General features: G+C 35.9%; 3 protein-coding genes across 4 annotated transcripts in view; 1 reads left to right on the top strand and 2 right to left on the bottom strand.

Moving 5' to 3' along the window:
- Window positions 1-8,450, top strand: part of LOC112056178 (uncharacterized) — a 69,224-nt gene extending 60,774 nt beyond the window's left edge. Inside the window, exon 5 of the mRNA XM_024096551.2 lies at window positions 3,018-8,450. Within this exon, the coding sequence (XP_023952319.2) occupies window positions 3,018-6,908 (3,891 nt within the window). The 3' untranslated portion in view covers window positions 6,909-8,450. The remainder of the gene's footprint in view (window positions 1-3,017) is intronic.
- A 629-nt stretch (window positions 8,451-9,079) lies between these two features.
- LOC112055717 (cysteine-rich PDZ-binding protein) lies at window positions 9,080-20,464 on the bottom strand. Of its 2 annotated transcripts, XM_052887127.1 has the most exons (3): window positions 20,165-20,464; window positions 15,970-16,121; window positions 9,080-9,445 (listed from the first exon to the last, which is right to left on the bottom strand). In XM_052887127.1, the coding sequence occupies exons 1-2, from the start codon at window positions 20,335-20,337 to the stop codon at window positions 15,992-15,994; spliced, it is 303 nt and encodes a 100-aa protein (XP_052743087.1). In that variant the 5' UTR covers window positions 20,338-20,464; the 3' UTR covers window positions 9,080-9,445; window positions 15,970-15,991. The 2 variants fall into 2 exon arrangements, with proteins under 2 accessions (XP_052743087.1, XP_052743086.1); XM_052887126.1 differs by lacking the exon at window positions 9,080-9,445 and having other exon boundaries at window positions 15,690-16,121; window positions 20,165-20,463.
- On the bottom strand, window positions 11,868-15,490 carry LOC112056180 (uncharacterized). Its single transcript, XM_024096554.2, has 3 exons — window positions 14,275-15,490; window positions 13,896-14,162; window positions 11,868-12,308 (listed from the first exon to the last, which is right to left on the bottom strand). Exons 1-3 carry the CDS (start codon window positions 14,314-14,316, stop codon window positions 11,919-11,921), a joined length of 699 nt encoding a protein of 232 aa, XP_023952322.2. The 5' UTR covers window positions 14,317-15,490; the 3' UTR covers window positions 11,868-11,918.
- Window positions 20,465-20,840: the final 376 nt, after the last annotated feature.

The following is a 20,840-nucleotide window of genomic DNA, read 5'->3' as shown; positions in this document are numbered from 1 at the left end:
CGTGTTAGACGGAGACAGATAGAGGTGCATTCGAAACTCGCACTTGCCAGTTATACAAAACATAGTTATAGAATAACCCTGCAGAGCAATAACACTTGACGTCGTTTTAACCGACTTCAAAAAAAAGGAGGAGGTTCTCAATTCGACGCGTATGTTTTTTTAATGTTCGTTACCTCATAACTTGGTCATTTATTTAATTTAGAATTTTTGTTTTGTTTGAAAGTGTATACTTTCAGATTGGTCCCATTTAATTATCATTAAAATCGGTTCAGTAATTTTGTGTTAAAATCAAAATAACTGAAATACGTCTTTGAAGTCGATTCCATTTTTATGTTAAAATCACTATTGCATTAGCAGGTCCAAAACTATCTTATGGATTTTTGTTAAACTCTGTAAAGGATACTTATCTGTATTTTTCGGAGACGACAAACTGATGTCACTCACTAACTTATATCAATTTCCAGGAAGATTGTTGATTTTTTATTAAGTTTTTAATATTTTACAATATCTTACTGTATGACTTTTTCAAAAGAGCAACTGTTGAGTTTCTTGCCGGTATCTTCTCAGCAGAACAAGCCTTCCGAACCGGTGGTAGAATCTTTACAAATAGTCAACTGACGTGTCAAAAGTGCTTGTAAACTGAGCCTACTTGAAATAAATGATTTTTGATTTTTTGATTTTTATCCTAGGTATCTATAGCACACATAGGTGGATGACCTTTTGAATGTATTACATGCAATTCTACATGCAGACCACTCCCATAACGACTTACATAATACTATATTGTATTCAGTCATCCCATCCGAGCACCTGAACTATGCCATCGTCTGCCATTGTCAATGAATAATACAATAGTCACCATACTAGTGCTACCAACCTTGTAGTTTTCACCAGGACAGTCTCGAAACGAAAAAAGTGTGAATTTGAACCAAAACAATAAATACAGTAAATGTTAGAAATAAAAATGAAATTGTTGCACACCACACTAGGTTACAAAAAAAATAAAAAAAGGAAATTGCATACGTTTTTTTAAACTACCACATAAAGCCACTGAAAAAGTTCAAAGTGTTTATTTATTAAACGCAAGCTTTTATCTTCATTCTCTGCGTTTATCTTCATATCTCTGCTTTTATCTTCATTATCTGCGTGTGTGAAGTCTGAAAATCCGCATTGGGCCAGCGTGGTGGACTATTGGCCTAACCCCTCTCATTCTGAGAGGAGACTCGAGCTCAGCAGTGAGCCGAATATGGGTTGATGACGACGAAGCTTTTTTTGTGTGCTTAGATTTAAAAAGTTTGTAAAATGATGGAAACAAAAAAAAATAAACCTTGGCTGAGTTTGTTGTGAGCTCTTCTCGGACCACGGCACGTTTGGAACCCTCGTAACTTTAATTTTAAGTTAACGACTATTATTACCATCATTTGATTAAATTAAGTTATGACATAATCCTGACCTTTCAAAAGTGCTTGTAAACGGAGCCTAATTGAAATAAATTAATTTTGTTTTTTTTTTATATAAAGTAAATACGACAAAAAGCCCTTTACGTACGTTTCATATCCTTCTCAGCAGTTGATACAACAATGTTCAATGTTATATTTTATTGGAATAACATTTGACTTACTTAAATATGACCAATATTACCATTCCCCTCCAGTTAGTCAGTAAGACTGTTAGGAATGGGTATCGAACCCACGACCACGACGATGTTGAAGTTTGGAGCTACTGAGGCTTTTTTTATTCTTTACAAGTTAGCCCTTGACTACAATCTCACCTGATGGTAAGTGATGACGCAATCTAAGATGAAATCGGGGTAACTTGTTAGGAGGAGGATGAAATAGGCTTTTTTATACTTTACAAGTTAGCCCTTGACTACAATCTCACCTGATGGTAAGTGATCATGCAATCTGAGATGGAATCGGTCTAACTTGTTAGGAGGATGAAACCACACCCCTTTCGGTTAGTACACGACGTCGTACCGGAACGCTAAATCGCTTGGCGGTACGTCTTTGTCGGTAAGGTGGTAACTAGCCACGGCCAAAACCTCCCACCAGCTAGACTTTACCAATTAAGAAAACCTCAATCGGTCCAGCCAGGGATCGAACCCAAGACCTCCGTCTTGTACACTTGTTCACTGCGCCACGGAGGCCGTCAAAATATACCCCAAATTGTAGACGAGTGTTATTTTTATTCAAAATATAAACAGACAAAACTATCTTCAAAATTACCTGAATGATCCCTTTCAAATGCTTAAGATCAAAAATAATTATTTCGTCATGGCATCCCTAACATAAATCAATGCATAACTTCATACTTATCATTTCCCATACAAATTGTACATTACTCATACCCGCCTGCCAATTTCGATTGACCCCTGAATGCCAAACTCGCATTATAAAAATGGGCACCTATTAAAAATGGTTAATAGCACACCTCACGTGAATAAAGATGTAAGAATGAAAACAGAGCAATGTATTCCAAGTTCTATTGTAAACACCGCAAGGATGTTTATCACTTGAGAATAATATTTAGATATGATATTATTGAATAATTTGTCATGTTTGGAATACAATCATGTCGCCTACGCCGTGGAATGTTGTTAGCTATTGTTTAACGTTCGGTAGAAGAAAGTCTTAAGTAATACACAAACACTTGTTATCGCAATATTCAATGTTAACAAAAGGTAATAGAGGCTGTTTTCGAAACGCATAGTAACAGATACACAATTTTTACCTAATAAGACCCTCCACGTTGCTGCAACATAAGTAATTCGAATATTGAAATAATTTGTATGATATAATTTCACTGATGATTGCATATAAACATACATATTTACATATATATGTTTAATGCAATGAAATACATTTGTAATATCTACAATATACTAGTAAAGGAAGGCTAAAAATTACAATGTCCACTGTCCAAGTTGATCTTGACTTGAATAAAATATTTTAAGATATAAAATATATAAATAGGCATTTAGTTTATTTTTATTAAAAACCATTTTTCTTTTATTTCAGCTGGAAAAGGAAGGGAAACTCCTACATCCTCCGAAATCCCCCAATACGTCCCATTCGAACAATTCTACATTAGAAACAAAACATGGAAAAGGTGGCATAAAGAAGATAATAACAGAAAAGATTATTCCAACAACATTAGAAAGAAATAAGAAAGACAAAAAGGAACCCCCCTCGACTTTAGAAAGAGAGAATGAAAAGAATTTAAAGCTCGCAAACAAAAGACACTCAGAAATTCCACCGGCGGTCAATAAACCTGATAGAAATAAGATCAGAAACTCTACAGGCAGCGATATTCAAATAATACAACCAGAAAACGGAATAGGGCATAACTTAGACCACGCGGAAGTTCAAAAGAGGGAATACGATCCAAAACGAGGTATGAAATTTGGTATAAGAGTACTCCCGCCGAATGTGCCTGATGATGGAGTATTGAAGCAAAAGAGTATTGAGAACGGCGCAGTGGTACTAGAAACAAAAGCGGTCGATGAACCCGACAAACCAGAGCCACAAAGGCCAGCTCCAACAACACACATTAAGCTTGAAAATGAAACAGAAGTAAAGAAACCAGTAGTTGCTAAGCGAAGGGAAAAAATGGCACCACCAATACCAAATGCAAGGGTAAAGACCAATGAATCTGATACAAATATCAGCCATGAAACCTCTAAAACATCTGAAACATCTGTATCTTCGTCTTTCACTAGAACTGATCTAAATTCTAGTGGTATAAAACGTGACGAAAATGGTATCCCTCAAGAGTTACCTCAGCACATGTTTGATGCAGCAAAAGCAGCAAGAAGTAATAGAAAAAGTTCTGCAGATTTGATACAAGAGAAAGATAAAGTAGAACATAAAAAAGAAGAAGCGCCCAAACCTACAAAGAAGTCTAAGGGTAAAGCACCATCCCCTCCGGAAATAGAGAAGAATAAGAGCGATGACAGTATTTTAGAACAAATTAATAATATGCAAGATTTCTTAAAAAGTGAAAAGCACCACTCCAGTATTTTACATGAGACCTCTGTAGCATCACCCAAATCTACTCATCATACTTACAATACTTCGACTCCAAAAGTAAATAAAATGAAATCTCGTGTTGAAGAATCTATTAATTTTAGTCAAGATGACATCGATGACATCGTTTCAAAGCCTTTTAAGAGAGAAAGTGACTCACTTAACAACTTCTTTGAAGATTCTAAATCTAATCTCTCATCTAATCAAGATGTGCACTCGGTGGTATCATTGAACAATAGCGACAAAAGTGACAATAGATCTACCACTATTGAATTGAATAATAGTGACATAACTATTCATAGTTCTCCATTAAACGAAACAGTGTGTTCAGCTTCAGATGATACATCATTATTAGATGAAAATGAACGAAAAGCCGCTTCACTTGGTGATTTATCAAGATTTGAATTAAGAGCTAAAACTAGTAAACCATCCACAGGTACGTTAGAAAGAGCACAAAGTTTAGATATATCTGCGGATGATGGAGAAATACAAGAGAGTACACTTTCGCCCAAAAAGAGAAAAGCTATGTCAGTAGTTGAGACAACATTCTTCGATTCTGGAACGGAAGACGTTTTGTCGGATATAAACTCTGACAGAGGTATTGTCATTAAACAAAAAGAACCTCGACTTAGCTTAAATATAGCGAAAACATCTGCGATAGAAGGACTTAACACTTTCCAAAGAAATCGTCTTAAGAAGGGCTCAGAATTTGGCAATTTAGAAGATGCTATAGTCAAAGGATCTAATAGTTCTGTGGAATCGGGTAAACTTGATTCACAAGAGATAATTTACAGAAAATCCCAAACAAACTTTGACTCAGCTCAAGAAAGTGAACATGAGACCTCTGACCATTTAGCAAGAAGAATAATGGATGAAAATATGAAAGTTCATTTGAAACTTGTGTCTGAGTTTGCGAAATCGACATCCGATGGAAGCAATAACAGTTCTCTAGATAGCAGCCAAGAAAGAGATACGGTGACAGAAGCAAAAACAACACCTGTAAAGTATGATGAGAAACTTTCTATGACTTATGATACAAACATTCCAGATGATATGAAAGTGTCTCGTAGTTCATATGTTAATAGTTTAGAAAGACCTAAATCTGAAATGATGAAAAAGCTCTTAGCCAAGAACCCTATTTTCAATGTTCACGTCGAGCAATCAACACAAAAGCAAGAAGCGTCGACATCAAGTAAAGACGTACCCTCAATGACTGATTCTTTCAAGTCAGCTAATCAGATACATCAACCAGACATTGTTAACTTTGATTTGAAAACATCCTCATCAACGACAGCACCAAAAACGAGAGACTATGATGAATTTGTAAGTAACATAAGAGTAGGTTCAAATAATAACAGTCTGAAATTTAATAAACCACCCCAAGAATCATTTTCAACCGAATGGTCCGACTCTAAAAATAGACAAGACATTCAAAGTAGCAATATCGTCACAATATCTACAGATGAAAAGAATTTAGGATCAGATGTCAAACGCAATTCATATACAAAGTCTATAGAAATAGGCGAAGCAAGTTTGAGATTAGTTCCAGATTTGGTTGAAGGCACAAATAGTCGAACCGAAGGCAAAGAAACAAGAACTCTATACATGGAACCGGCAAACGTCTCACTGACAATGAAACAAGAGCCCGTGCAAAAAACCGTTACGGTTAACGTGACAGAAGATGAATATGGTAATAAAGTGGTTACTCAAAATGTTGAACAAATATCAACAAGATACATAACAAGCAAAATGGAAGCTCCACTGCAGGTAGAGCAAGTCACTTTTGGAATAATGAAGGGCGGAGGTGCTATAAATGAGTTAGAGTTAGAAGAAGGCACCAATGTAAAGGATATAGATAATAAAGTCCTTGAAGAAATAAAGAGACAGAACCCTAACATACACTTTACTACAACAGAACCGTCTTACACGAGAACAGAAACAATTATTTTAAATACATCAGACATGGACGAAGAACAAGCTAAAGCGTTAATGCAGAAAATACAGAACGATTCCAGTTTTATGGCACAAAAGTCCAGCGAGGAGCTATCCCGTATGGGAATAAGGGTGATCCAAGATTTAGAAGACAGAACTAGCACAAACCAAGACGCACTTGAGGTGACAAAAACGAGATACTCCATTAACCCTGCAACAATAACAAGCGAAAACAAACGCGCTACAGAATCTAAAGAGGACTCGCAAAAGGACCACATAACAGAGATTCAAGTGGTAACACCGAGAACTGAGAAACTAGAACAGCAGCAGCAAAAATCAGAATTTAACAAAGATAAAATATCAAGCAGACAAAGAACGCCACCGGCAATACAACAATACGAAGAACCTTTATTAACATACGAGTTAGATATCGAACTGCTGAACGATTTCATATCCAACGAGAGATACCACTCAGCGAGACACCAAGCCGAAATAAAGAAACGAACGAATCAAACAAACGAACCAAAGAAACGACATTCAGATTTCGATTTACCTAGAAACAGTCATATTAAATTCCGAACAGCGACGTACGAATCTCCGAAAGGGACTATAGTGACGAGCACTGATCTTGAAAACAGGAGACTTTCGCAGCTCGACCAGATGCAGTTAAGGTCACCGTCCGATCAGCCAGCATTGAGCCAAAAGCCAGTAATCTCCGCCAAACCTTCAAACATCCCCGTAAAAATGTCGGAGAAGAAACCTTTCACTGGTTTCGTTTCGTCCAAAATTCCAGTGTTCGCCACACAAAAGTCGCTAAGTCAAGAGAATCTATCGGACAGAGGCTTTTCGCTGCCTCGATCACCCCCTCCAACTTTGAGTGGTAGTTCTGGCAACATATCTGTCACTTCCATTAAAAGTAGTTCCAGAAGTCCGAGCGGCGGTAGATTATAATTTATTCGTACTTATTCTATAGCCAGCGAGAAGCGATACTGAAATATTTGAGCTATTGTCGAAATCGTCACTTGTCCCTGTACTTTGCACAACAATGAGAGAGCATGATTCTTGTATTAGACTAAATAAAAAATAGAGGGAATGTAGGCTGTACCTTGTAGGGATTTTTAGGACAATCGTTTGGTATATTTTTGTTTCACTTTTCTTTGGCTGTTTTACAAATTAATTATTGTTATGATTTTGAAGGATTTACAGTAATACATGTAATGTTATTGGCGTAGTAAAATATTAATAAGTCATATTGTTATAAAATTAGTTGTAAAACATTTGAGATTTTTATTGAATAAACTACGCAAGTGCCAGATAAAATGAACTAAAAATGTTTGTTGATGTCAATGTACTAGAACTTTAATATTTCGAAAGTGAATCGAAACGAAATTATGTGCCTTATAAATTTTAAAATTCTTACATAGTTAAAATTGAGTAGAAAAATAATATAGCTGTTTACGGTTGTGAAAGGATGTATAATTTATGGTAGCTTAGATGGGTCACAATTCGATTTATAGAAAATAATAATTAATAACATACCTACTAACCGTTACTAAAACAAAGTCATATATAAACACTGTTTATTGTATTTGTTTCTTACCAACATTCCGTCCTATAAGTATTACCATGTAACATAATATAATATTTTATTATAGTTTTACAAAATACTTTTAAGACAAAAAGCAGTAAATATGCAGCAGTTACTTAAGTGTACAATATTTATTTAATCAAATACAAATGTATCACTTTTTCCGTATTAAGTTTAAAAAGTGTCGTATAGTCTTCCATATTTTTAATATTGGCAGCATTGTGTTTTTATAATGCAGCTAAATAAAAGACACCATAAACAAATTTTTAATGGAGATGAGATTATATCTATCAATTGTGATGATTAATAACAATATTTAATTGTTTTTTTTTGCTATGATTGTATCTTTTTTCAATAGATTATAATTTAACATATTTAATGAGTAAATGATGAAATAAAATATGATATCTTATAGATGTAGAATATAGACTACTGTACTTAGACTAAAGGAAAAGGATAGGTGAAGTTAACGCATTATTCCAAGTAGTTATAATATATACACACTTTTAGTTTGGTATTTCCGTATCACTATGCAAGTAGTCAAAACGCACCCAATAATAGTTTTGTAAAATACTATTAAAAAAAAATAATACACGTATTTCATAAAATTTATAACTTAAAACCATTGGTTTCAAGATAATCAAGTTCTAGAAATACAAGCTTTTCGCCGTCTATTTTTCTCCTTTAGTCTGTGATATTATTGTAATAATCGTATGTATACTGGTATTATTTGTGATCGTGATTGTTGTTTGTTTATAATATTTTGTATTAAATGTTACAATAGTGTATTATAATTAAGTACGGATATTCGCGCATTGATTAACAAGTTATCACAATTTATTATACAAAATGTATTTTATTGATGTATATTATAAAATTAAAAAAAAAGACGAATTTTAAAGTTATTTTATGCTTTTATATATATATATATATATATATATATTAGCAGTAGATACTTCATAGTCTATGTGATTTCGGATCGCAAGGAACTGAGAATGGGGTTAGATTTCACCTTAATCTCTTTAGATAATTCCCAGCCCAGAGTTGGAAAGTTTGGGAAGTTCACGTGGGTGAGACACCCACCCCGTCCCAGACATTATCACAAACATCTCATACTTAGAGTGAATTTGCAACCGCCAATTGGAGCAACACCAGGTTGACTGACGTCATCAAGCGAGTCGCAGGGCTTCGCTGGGCCGGCGGCTCAGGATCGCGGTGTTTGGAAGACCCTACAAAAGGCCTATGTTCATAGGCGTATATCAACCAGGACTTAGGAAGGAATTTTAGTATTTTGTACGACTTATACGTATACTGCATACCCTAGTTAAAATCCTTGTGCACGCCACGTGTTGGAGTTGGAGAAAAAGTTGGAGGTGCATGCGCCAGAGCGGATTCGAACCTACGCCCTCCGAATCGAAGGCAAAGGTCAAATCCACTAGTCCATTACGGCTCTTATTATCTGGCCCTTTACTTAAAATAGGCTGTTAATGATAATAAATAAGAACCTTGACTATTTAAATAAAAAATTGTGAGATTGCCAATTCAACATTTATTCAGATTCACTGGAGACCGAGCCCACAAACTTGGCTCTACAATTTCTTTTGCATTCTTTCCTAAATTCCCTTTTCATCCTTTTAGTACATTTGTAGGAGCTGCATACGATTTTGTACGCATTGTTACACGCATTTGTACAGGTTCTGGCTGCTTTCCTATCACAGGAACTTCGCCATGGTTTCCTTAACATTTGATTGTCTAGATTCAAATCGTCTACTTTTAAATCTAGTTCGTTAGTGTCATCATCTGAATCGAATTCTTGGGATTTGTCGTCATCCGCAAATATGTTATTCGGAATGGCTTCATTTGATGAGTCAGTGGATTCATCTGTGGGTTCTGAATTATTCTGCAAAGAAATTTGAGATATTGGACTATAACCTGCGATAGCCATCTTTATACCATCATTTTATGAAAGCTGAAAGTTTGTAGTTTGTCAGGAACATAGGCTGACAAACTATCGAACTTACCTATGGTAGAATCATAGGTAAGTTCGATAGCTAATTAAGGAGTTTGGAAGATGGCTTTGGTTTCAAGAGTGGAACCTCGACAGTATAGTAATCCAATATGTACTGTCCATACATATGTAGTAAAATTTCCTTTAATTGAGAAATAATGTCGCCAGCCACTTAGATACCCTTCGAAAGCGATTCGAAGCGATAGAAGATATAATTCCTCAGTATATCCCGTAAAAATATCAAATAAATACGTTTTATAGTTGGACAATTGAATGATGAATGAAGGACAATGAATTTATCTTTCAGAGGAATTTTGTAGCTTAGTTAGTTCGAAGAGCCGATGAACGTTGAGGTCCCAAGGTGCTGGAATGGCGACTTCGCACTAACCATTCGCTGCCCGCGAGTATTTTATCGAAAAGTCCGTCTTCGTTGAAGAAGCCGACAGTCAGGGAATGCGGTTTTAATCTACCGTTGTGAGCCATTTAAAAAATCTTTATATTCCTCTATCGCGTGGAGCATGATACTGTGCTCGCCTATTGCTCTTAGTTTACTTTATATTTTTTTACATGTCACGTAACGGTTACGATGGGCGACCGGTCGTCCATTTAGGAGTCAAGTGGCGCAATGTTGGCCAGGTCGACTGACGACATCAAGCGAGTCACAGGGGTTCGCTGGATGCAAGTGGCTCAGTATCGTGATGTTTGGAAATCCCTACAAAAGGCCTATGTCCTACAGTGGACGTCCATCGATATGATGATGATGATGAATTTTGTAGCGTCAATAATAAGTAAGTACCTAGGAATTAAAACATACTTACAGGTATAACTATAACAAAGTCATTATTTTGATCGGACTCCAATGAATTTTGTAAATCAAATCCAAAATCATAATTTGGTTTTAGATATAATTTCGAAGCACATAATCTCTGAAAAATGTGGCAATGGTAAAAAATAATCTAAAACTGTTTTATATTTGTTTAAAATTAAACTTTAATATTTACCAAATAAGTTAATAGAAATGATTGAATAAAAAAGTATCTGCACAGAGTATGCATCGCAATAGTTTGTATTTACTTTACTAGTATTCGTAGTAATTATTAATTTAGTTTTTATTGCGAGTTTTATTTACTGCAGACTTTCAATCACACTTATATTTCCTACTAGCGGACGCCCGCGACTTCGTCCGCGTGAAAGTCGATGTAAACTTTCATCTACCCCTACCCTACCCCTACCCTATTCATTAAGGCTGCACACGCGACGGAAGCTTAAAATATGGAGTAACTTCTCCCGTTTTCCCAACATTTCCCTTCACTGCTCTACTCCTATTGATCGTAGCGTGATGAAAACTATACTATAACCTGCCCAGGAGTATTAAGAATAATTGTGCCAAGTTTCGTTAAAATCCGTCGAGTAGTTTTTGTTTCTATAAAGAACATACAGACAGACAGACAGACAGATAGACAGACAGACAGACAAAAATTTTACTGATTGCATTTTTGGCATCGGTATCGACCACTAATCACCCCCTGATAGTAATTTTGGAAATATATTTCATGTACAGAATTGACCTCTTTACAGATTTATTATAAGTATAGATTAAAATCAACCATCTGGCTGAAATAAACATTTTGTCGTCTAGATGGTCCTTCGTACCGGATGCTGATATTGTAGCACAACATCGCAATTTGTTGGTCCCAAAGTTGCAAAATAAAACCCTTACATTTTATTTAGTTCTCCAATTACGAGCGCGATTAACTTTTACTTATTTTGACTTCTTAATTAATTTCTAAAATTTTCCGACTATTTTAATAAATCAAAATACTTAATAGAAATTGCTTTTAAAGTCTGTAGTTTTTTTTTCCACCGCCAATAGCGAAAAATGTAAATAACCATTTATTCTTCCTGTGATTTAATCTACCAAATGCAATCTGTCCCCATGACGCTTTAGTAACTGCGAACGTAGCATCCCGGGCTCCCCTACTATGTTCAATTACCAATTAAGAAAATATGCTTTAAGAAAATATATCTCGCACCTCAACTGTCGAATTTACCCATGAAATCTGTTACAATTTTGATTTTGACGTATGATCATACTCTTAACTTTTGTAATTATAGATTCCATTCTAGTGAGCCGTTTAATTTCGTCCATCTAAGTTTTGTGACCTGCTTAATCGTCTAAGTTTTAAATAGTGTATTATTTTTTTAATTAAAATAACGGAAATAAATTATTTCTGTAGGATACTCGTATCATTTATTTACGAGAATACCTTTAGGGATGATTTGCCAGCAGGCAAAGAAAACACAAATATTAGGAATTCACGAATTTTGCCTTTTTATTATTAATAATCAAAGTGTAGTAGTTACATCAAAAGCGATCCTTGCATGCGTTAATACACTTCTTCTCAAATGCACGACGTTCCTTATTCATGCAGTTAAGTTTGTCACATACTTTTCCGAGCACTTCGTCACAAGCATCTATACATTTCCTTTCTTTATTATCTCTTAAATTCTGACCCTTAACCTTATCTTCTATTTCTTCATACGTAGAGTCCACTATTTCAGCAGTTCTTATATATTTGTGGGTATTGTTTGGAAGGTAAATTAGTTTCTCCATTTCTTGACTGATTGGCTGTTGCTGTGAATCGGAGCTTTGTGCGTTTCGACGAACTGCCTTCTGATTTTGTTCGATAGAATCTGTTTCTGACGATGTACGAAGTACACGTAGTCTATTATATTTGGTGAGTCCTAGTTCTGACTGAAAATTAGTTAATGCTGGATTTAAAGAACAAATTACTTGAGTCTAGGAAATAATCATGAAAATCGCGCTTTTAACTCGGTAGATTTATTCACGAACTGTATTATATTGTAATGTACTTATAGCCCGTCGCCTTCCCGATAACCTGGATAAAGTAATAGGGTGGGCAAGGTGGAAGGGAAACGACCACGCAGACGATCACCTACCCGCTGGTCTGACCAGGTTAAGTCGCTCACTGGACTCCCTGTAACAACAGCCATTAGAAAAGCTGAGGACCAAGGAAGAATGCGACCAAGAAGAGAGTACTTATAAGAACACGACATTAATAAAGTCGTTTATATATAAAGTATACTTACTAAAGAAACTATTAAAATAGTTATTAATATTAACTTTTTAATACTCATCGCACTGTTCATGATTTTCATACGTTTCTTTCAAATTTTGTTTATAAGAGTCTCTTCTAGTGCGAAAGTAAGTAAATGTAAAGCTATGCCCATTAATTTTTAAGTTAAATCTTTTATAACGACTTAAGTAAAATAGAAATTGGATTTATAATAACAGTTCTGCATGAGATGTTTGTTTGATTTTCCGACTCCGTTTCATTACACAGTTATAATTATTGTTTACGAGATTAATGTTTTACGCTGATTTGCAAATAACGATGTTTTTAATATACTGTACTTGGATACTGTATTTACATATGGTAACTTTAAGTTAAAAGTTATCATTTTATTTAACAGATTTATAGAAACACACAAACAAATTTACAGTCTTTAATAAAAATAAGTTTTGCAATCACTTCTACAGGAACTTCTTAGTGTGTTACGTAAACCAGTGCTGCAGTAATGGAAAATACACGCATATCGATATGCTTCTTTGCATGCTTTGAAACATCTGAGTCTAGCCCTTCCGCATCTATAAACATAGTAGCTTCTATCCTGGGTGCTGTTTCCATATTCTTCTGATGCTTTTTTATTAATTTTCTCTAAAGACGTAGATTTATTTTCATCTCTAACATCATTTTGACTGTTATTATGTTCTTCGCTATCATCGTTTGAAACTTTACTACGTAAAGCTTTAGTTCGTATATTTTTAAATTGATTGATTACTTCATCCTCTCTTTCTTTATTATAATTGTGTTTTTTAATTGGTAACACGAAAAGGTTATCTTCGTTATGAAGAATTTCATTTTGATTGATGATATTAGGCGTAAATTTTAGCTGCAAAAGAATTAAAAGTTGAAGACTGAGAAAATAATTGCACAATTTACTGCAATCTCTTCTGAAGTGACCGAGATGTGTAATCTTTTATACTAAATCGGCTTGTGCTTGATTAGAGTCACGCCTGATGGAAGGCAATGATGAGGACTAAGTTTAAGCGTGCTTGCCTAAAGATACCTTCACTTCTGCCTTGAAGCTACTCAAACCACATGTCAGATTGTCAGAAAACACTGATGTTGGAAGGGTTATCACATTTTAGCTGTTCTTATTTTTCTGTTTCAATATATCTTATTATCTTGTATCAACAAATATCTCTTTCCACACATATAAATTTGTGCTTTTTAAAACAATTTAATTTAGTACTTACTTTTTTTAGACAATTCTTAACAGCCATTATCAATCTTTCTTGCATTTCATCATAACTAAGCATTTTATTCTCGATAGTAGTCCTTAGTGAATCTTTACCATAAGGCATGCTATTTAATCTGTATAGTTTCTTTAACGTTTTAACTCTATCTTCATTTACTTTGATCAAAGAGTTCAGGAGACCTGCGTATGTCCGTGTAACAGGTACTTTTGCAACAGCGCTTTTCAAGACTATCTTTCGATCTGAGCATGTTATTTCTAATACAGCCTATATAGAAAAGGAGAATATATTAAAAAAAGAAGGCTTGTGCTTTTATAAGAAACTTTTAGATTGGAGGTTTATGTATTCTTTGCTCATAGAACATGTCTTAAGTACTTACCACAAATAATAATTGGACAAATAGTGTATACCAAAAACTCATGCTTGATTTCTTTTTCAATTATGTCAATTTCATATTGATCTGTGTAATCTCTTAACAAGTTAGTAGGTAGGCACAAGGTTTTTAATTGAATGTTTTAATTAAATTCTTGTAAAATAAATTTTAATGTTTATTACTTGGTGGTTTTTCCAGGTACCTACACAAAATGCCATACATGATTTTATAAAAATGTAAAGTAAAACAAATTTATGAGTTGCAGTCATTAGTCTATATTTCACTTGCCTGTGAAAGTACTGCAACTATGCTAATTTATGCTGCCAAACCTCATTTTCAATTCAGTTGTATATATACTATGCACAAAAATTAAGGGAGCAGAAAAAAAATACAAATTTTTGGGGGATTTTCAACAGGCTGTAACTTATACAAAATATTCCATTCAAACATCGATATCTCAGCGAGAAATGCTCGTATCGAGATTTAAAAAAAACGAAATTAAATCTGAATAAACAAGCTATCCGGTCCATATGGAGGTTGAGTCGAAAAAATTTTTCCACATCCGTAGATTAAAAAAAAACCCAAAAAAATTTCGAAAATTTTTTTTCGGTGGTTTTCTTATGATTACTCGAAAAATATTTTCAAAAAAAAATTTTCAAACTCAGATCCAAAAACTAAACACTTAGAGCTACAATTTGCTTTTTTTTTTTTGCTGTACGACCATTTTTGTATAAGTTACAGCCTGTTGAAAATCCCCCAAAAATTTGTATTTTTTTTCTGCTCCCTTAATTTTTGTGCATAGTATATTTGATGGATAAAGTTATAGACATACTTATTACTTAGATTAATGTTTAGATTTAGAGGACCTGTAACAAATTAAAACTTTTTGTCATGTTGAAATTTGATAAAAATGAGTCATTTGTGGCCTTGTTTGTCAAACATTGCTTAGTGAAAAGGCCAAGTTTTGATAGTTAATGGGGTTAGGAGACGGCTCTCTTATTACTCAGATTAATGTTTAGATTTACGGGACCTGTAACGATCAAACTTTTTGTCAAACATGTTGAAATTTGATAAAAATGAGTCATTTGTGGCCTTGTTTGTCAAACATTGCTTAGTGAAAAAGTCTAGTTTTGATCGTTAATGGGGTTAGGAGACGGCTTTCTCATTACTTAGATTAATGTTTAGATTTAGGGGACCCATAACAATCAAACTTTTTGTCAAACAGTTTGATAAAAAAATAAGTCATTTGTGGCCTTGTTTGTCAAACATTGCTTAGTAAAAAAGTCAGTTTCGATAGTTAATGGGGTTTGGAGAAGGCATTCTCTTAGTTATTTCCCTTTAACTGATGTTTTTCCAATAATTATTCCAATGGATGATTATAAAACTGGTATAATTTATTTTAGTGAAAATAAAATTCTAAATGAATTGTAACTCATTCAATTTAATTTCACTAAACTTAATAAAAATTAACTTAAAGAATTAATTTTTAATACAATAGACCTAAAATAAATTTATTTTAATGTAATACCTTGCTCGTTATAACCTAACCTACTTGATTTTGTTAGTTAATTAGATAATATAAAACAACGATTACCTATTTACTAAAGTTTTGTATAAACTGTGTAGCTATATAGTAAAAAGTATCCAATATCTTTGTGCCGTAATTAAATACATTTATACATATGAATACACAACTGATACGTATTTACTAGTTTTGTATGAACTATGTAGAACTCTGCCTGTAGTTTGCAGTGTCTAATATCTTCTTGCCGCACATAGCACAGATGCCTTTCTTGTATGCACACGCTTGGCAGTAGTGGGAGCCTACTTGATGGACTTTTGTACGGCAGATCCTGAAAAATATAACCAACTACAATGAATAATCATTTCATGTCTTCAAATGTAGTCAATATGGCAAGTTATTTTGGAAGTGTATAGAAATATTTAGTATTTGAAGTGTATTCAAAATGGTAGGATATTGAAGATGTTTTTGTCTTCAAAATGTATTAAAAATAACATGCAGCATTAAAAATGGGCAGCTATGTAGTTTTACACTGGTTGACTGTATTTGACTATTTTCAATTCCTAGGTTTCCTGTGCTCTATGACAGCAATTTTAGGTTGGGTTTTAAACTACCTATGAAGGATGGAAAATAAATAGTTTTTTTTATTACAATAATAAATTAAGCACAACATACAATTAATTTGTGATGTTTGACTTGAGTTTGTGATTTTAAATTTACATTTCTGTGTAGGTTTTCCTGATATCAGATTTTGTGTAGGTAAAGTGGAATGAAAGGACTTCAGCGAGTCTTCTGGTACAGCCACACATAAATACTTAACATTCTTTCCTTCGCAAATAACACTATAAAAAAACCAGAGTACTTCTGGTAAGAAAAAAATTGTTGTAGGGGTGACGAAAAGACTTTTAGGAACTTCTAAATACCATCATCTTCTCTCTACCAGTGTCTTTTACGAATTTTCTATATATTGGGATAGTATGCAGGTAAATAGAAAGAGGTTGCCTTGATCGAGGGGGTTTGGGTGGGAGGGGGGGTGAAGGGAGGTCCTCCCTACCTCCCTATGTTATTTATTTACCGCTGAAAGTAATAGTTTTTTTTTTTAATGATTTTTTAAATTTACGATTTTTTAGGTTAAGTACGTATATTTTGAGTCAAAACTCACTGGTTTATTCACGGTTTACTCACAATCATCACAGGCGTCACTTGCAACACAAGATAATTCACTTTTTTTTACAAGAAAACTAAAAAAAAACGTAATATAAATATTAATGAATAAGTCAAGTTCTAATCTAATTTTGGTCTGTGGCAAGGTTTTACTAATGGCAGAAAGCATTTTTACGTGGCTACGCCAGAAGACTCGCTTCGTCGCCCCTTCATTCAGCTTCACCTATTCAACCCACCACGAAGACTGGTTATTCCCTTACCAGACCACTGACCATGCCGGGCGTGAAACATTGAAATTCGCCTTGACGCTGGGCCTCTCCCAGCTTGTACATGAAGCAACCCGGATACCGGACGTTGAAGGTCACACGCCTAATTGTTTGGACCTTCTGCTGACCACCGACCCTGACCGGATTTCAGTGTCAGTTGCAGCCCCACTTGGTACTTCTGACCACTGTGTGGTTAAGTCGGTATCGAATTATCACCCTTTGGACCCAGGACCTGGTGGTACTAGACGGGTGTGGCGATATAAGTCAGCAGATTGGGATGAGATGCGACATTTTTTCGCGTCTTATCCTTGGCGGCAGGTATGCTTCTCTTCTATTGATCCGTCGAGCTGTGAACAAGCTATATCGCAAGTGATATGTCAAGCAATGGAGTATTTCATTCCATTTATTGACATGTCGCTGGATGGCAAAGTTCCAAAGTGGTATAACGCTGCTTGCGCTGAAGCGGAGTCTCTTAAAAATTCAGCGTTTGCAGCTTGGGCTGAAGCCCGAACACTTAAAGCTCCGGACATCACCTCAAAGAAGAGAGCTTTTAACCTAGCTGCCAAGTCCTACAAGAAGGCTCTTAAGAAGGCTCGTTTCAACCGTACAAATCGCATTGGGGCTAAACTAGCTACTTATCCGCGTGGCAGCAAAGCTTTTTGGTCCCTCGCGAAATCTGTCGAAACGAACTTCTGCCGTTCATCGTTACCACCTCTGCTTAAACCTGATGGATCGCTGGCTTTTTCCGCTAACGACAAGGCCAATCTCTTGGCCAATCTGTTTGCGAAAAATTCACATCTGGATACTGGAAGTGCCTCACCACCGACTCTAACACCTTGCGACTCTGTGATGTCAGAGATACATATCCGCCAAAGTGAGGTTTTAAAAGTACTTCGTAGCTTAGATGTGAACAAGGCTAGTGGTCCTGACGGTATACCAGCGATAGTACTGAAAACCTGTGCCCCTGAGCTGTCTCCTGTAATAACACGCCTATACCGCCTCTCTCTCAAGTCTGCTCACGTTCCGAAAGGCTGGAAGATTGCCAACGTACAACCTGTACCAAAAAAGGGAAGCCGTGCTGACCCGGCCAACTACAGGCCAATTGCAATCACGTCCATACTTTGTAAGAGTATGGAGCGTGTCTTGAACAATAAGCTCCTGGCATACCTCGATGAAAATGATCTTTTGTCAGACCAACAGTATGGTTTTCGTCGCAACCGGTCTACAGGAGATCTTTTAGTGTATGCCACTCACATCTGGGGTGAAGCTGTTGACAAGCACGGTGAAGCGCTTGCCGTTTCACTGGATGTGTCAAAAGCTTTTGACCGGGTCTGGCACGAAAGCCTTTTAAGCAAGCTTCCGTCCTACGGGATTCCCTCTAGTCTTTGTCACTGGATATCTGATTTCCTGAGTGACCGATCTTTTCGAGTTGTCGTGGACGGCATCTCATCAGATCAAATGGCTATTAATGCCGGTGTCCCTCAGGGATCAGTTCTCTCTGCTACACTTTTCCTGCTGCATATAAATGATCTGCTTAAACCCGGTATATTTGGGTATGCAGATGATAGCACTGTAACAGAGAGATATATGTCCAGTCCCCGTGCTAGTGGGGTTGAGATCCATGAGCAACGAGAGGCTTTGGTGCAACGCATTAATTTAACCTTAAATGAGGTGTCTGAATGGGGAGATGCCAATTTGGTTAAGTTTAATGCGGAAAAAACTCAGGCATGTTTGTTCACTGCCAAAAGGAGTCCCTTCCATCTGACTCCTACTTTCCGGGATATGTCTGTAGGAATATCTGATAGTTTAGAGCTTCTTGGCGTAACCATATCGTCCAAACTCAACTTCGGACAGTTCATTGAATCTAAGGCAAAAACTGCAGGCAAAAAACTTGGCATCCTTAATAAAGTGAAGCGGTACTTCACACCTGAGCAGCTTCTGTCCTTATATCAAGCTCAAGTTCGGTCATGTATGGAGTACTGCTCCCACTTATGGGATGGTTCCGCCAAATACCAGCTTGCTGCTTTGGATTCAGTGGATAAACGCGCCAGAAGGCTCATTGGCAATGAGGCATTATCAAGCTCTAAACTTCAAAGCTTAGAGCATCGCCGAAAGGTTGCCTGTCTATCAGTGTTCTACAAGATATATTTCGGGGAGTGCGCTCAGGAACTATTTGATCTTGTGCCACCTTCGCCGTTCTACCACAGGACTGCTAGGCATCGCAGAGATCTACACCGCTACGTCATCAATATTCCTCGGACCCGTACTAAGCGGTTTAGTTCCTCGTTTCTTATACGCACTGCAAAGATGTGGAATGCTCTTCCAGCTTCTGTTTTCCCCACCTCCTACAACATGGGTACCTTCAAGTCAAGAGTGAATAGGCATCTTCTAGGCAAGCGCGTTCCACCATAGGCTGCATCACTGCTTACCATCAGGCGTGATTGCAGCTAAGCGCTTGCTTATACAAAATAAAAAAAAAAAAAAAAAAAAAAACCTCATAGGTTTGCTTCATTCAGGACCTCCTTCGCGAGCTTCTGGCTTCGCGCTTTACAAAAACACTCTAGGGGTAGGGCAAACAAGACTGCTTGGAGTCGAGGTGCCCAAATTTTGAATTTTTAAGGTATTTATCTAACACTACGTACGTAACCTAAAATTTCGTAATAAAAAAAAACTCCGTCTCAGCGGGTAAAATCATGATGTAGAAGTATTATGAGCCTCCACAATATCCTTTGATATCATCATCTTATTTCTAGGAAGGAGACCTTATTCTAATGCCGACCCTAGTACGCACCCTTTCCCGTCCTATGCCTCGATGGGGGAGAAAGTCCATTATCGAGGCATAGGAGGTTCAACACTGTTACCAAAAACACTAACACAACAGTTTCAACACAATTGGGTGAATAATAAATGCTAAAAAAAATATTAGAAATTGATTATAACTTACTTGCACTCCTGGAACTTCGATGTGTAAGGATTATACCGGCCCTTCTTAGCCGTGAGAGCTTTATTTTCACCAACTTTCCTGCCCCCAGACTCGACAGTGTTCCTAGCTCCCGTCTTCCACGGATCGGGAGTTATTACTCGACCAAGCTTTTTTTCACATTTTTCACACACCATTTTATTATTTTTCTCTACTTATTGTACGCAATGCTTAGGTGTAAATATTTTTTTGCGTAAAATAACAAATAATATCCACAATTAACCTCAAAAACAACTGTCAGTCATCAGTGTCAAATGTCAATGTTAAACAGTTAAAGTGAAGTGACTTACTAACTGTCAATGTCATTTGTTATTTGTCAAACAATAAATTTGTTGCAGAATTGCTAACGCCTATTTTGCGAATTCCCCACATATCGAAGCAAATTTTCCCGTTCTTTTTAATTTATCCGTGTTTGTTGGTGGAGCCCTACTTTTTCATTCTTTTATTTACTCGTCGATAAAATGGACTTCATTTTCAACAATTTGGCTTTAGACAGCATCGTTACAGTACACAAGTAGTACAACAGTAGAACAAGTCCATCGAGTGTGCGACAAAATTAAAAAAATCTCGATAGCAAAGAAAATACTGTGTTCTTTCCTTCCTTTTCTAGATCATCATCGGACATCTAAAAGACGTTTGT

This window comes from Bicyclus anynana, chromosome 18 (assembly GCF_947172395.1).
Source record: "Bicyclus anynana chromosome 18, ilBicAnyn1.1, whole genome shotgun sequence".
In the NCBI taxonomy this organism is placed as follows: domain Eukaryota; kingdom Metazoa; phylum Arthropoda; class Insecta; order Lepidoptera; family Nymphalidae; genus Bicyclus; species Bicyclus anynana.
The sequence above is the reverse complement of the archived record's forward strand: the minus strand, read 5'-3'. Positions and strand labels throughout refer to the sequence as shown.

Coding starts and splice junctions, on each gene's coding strand:
- LOC112055717 (XM_052887127.1), bottom strand. CDS start 20,337: ATGGTGTGTGAAAAATGTGAAAAAAAGCTTGGTCGAGTAATAACTCCC. Junction 16,122..20,164: donor TCGAAGTTCCAGGAGTGCAA/GTAAGTTATAAT, acceptor TATATTTTTCAG/GATCTGCCGTACAAAAGTCC.
- LOC112056180 (XM_024096554.2), bottom strand. CDS start 14,316: ATGAGTTTTTGGTATACACTATTTGTCCAATTATTATTTGTG. Junction 14,163..14,274: donor TTGTCCAATTATTATTTGTG/GTAAGTACTTAA, acceptor TTTTCTATATAG/GCTGTATTAGAAATAACATG. Junction 12,309..13,895: donor TTAAGAATTGTCTAAAAAAA/GTAAGTACTAAA, acceptor ACTAATTTTCAG/TCAGAACTAGGACTCACCAA.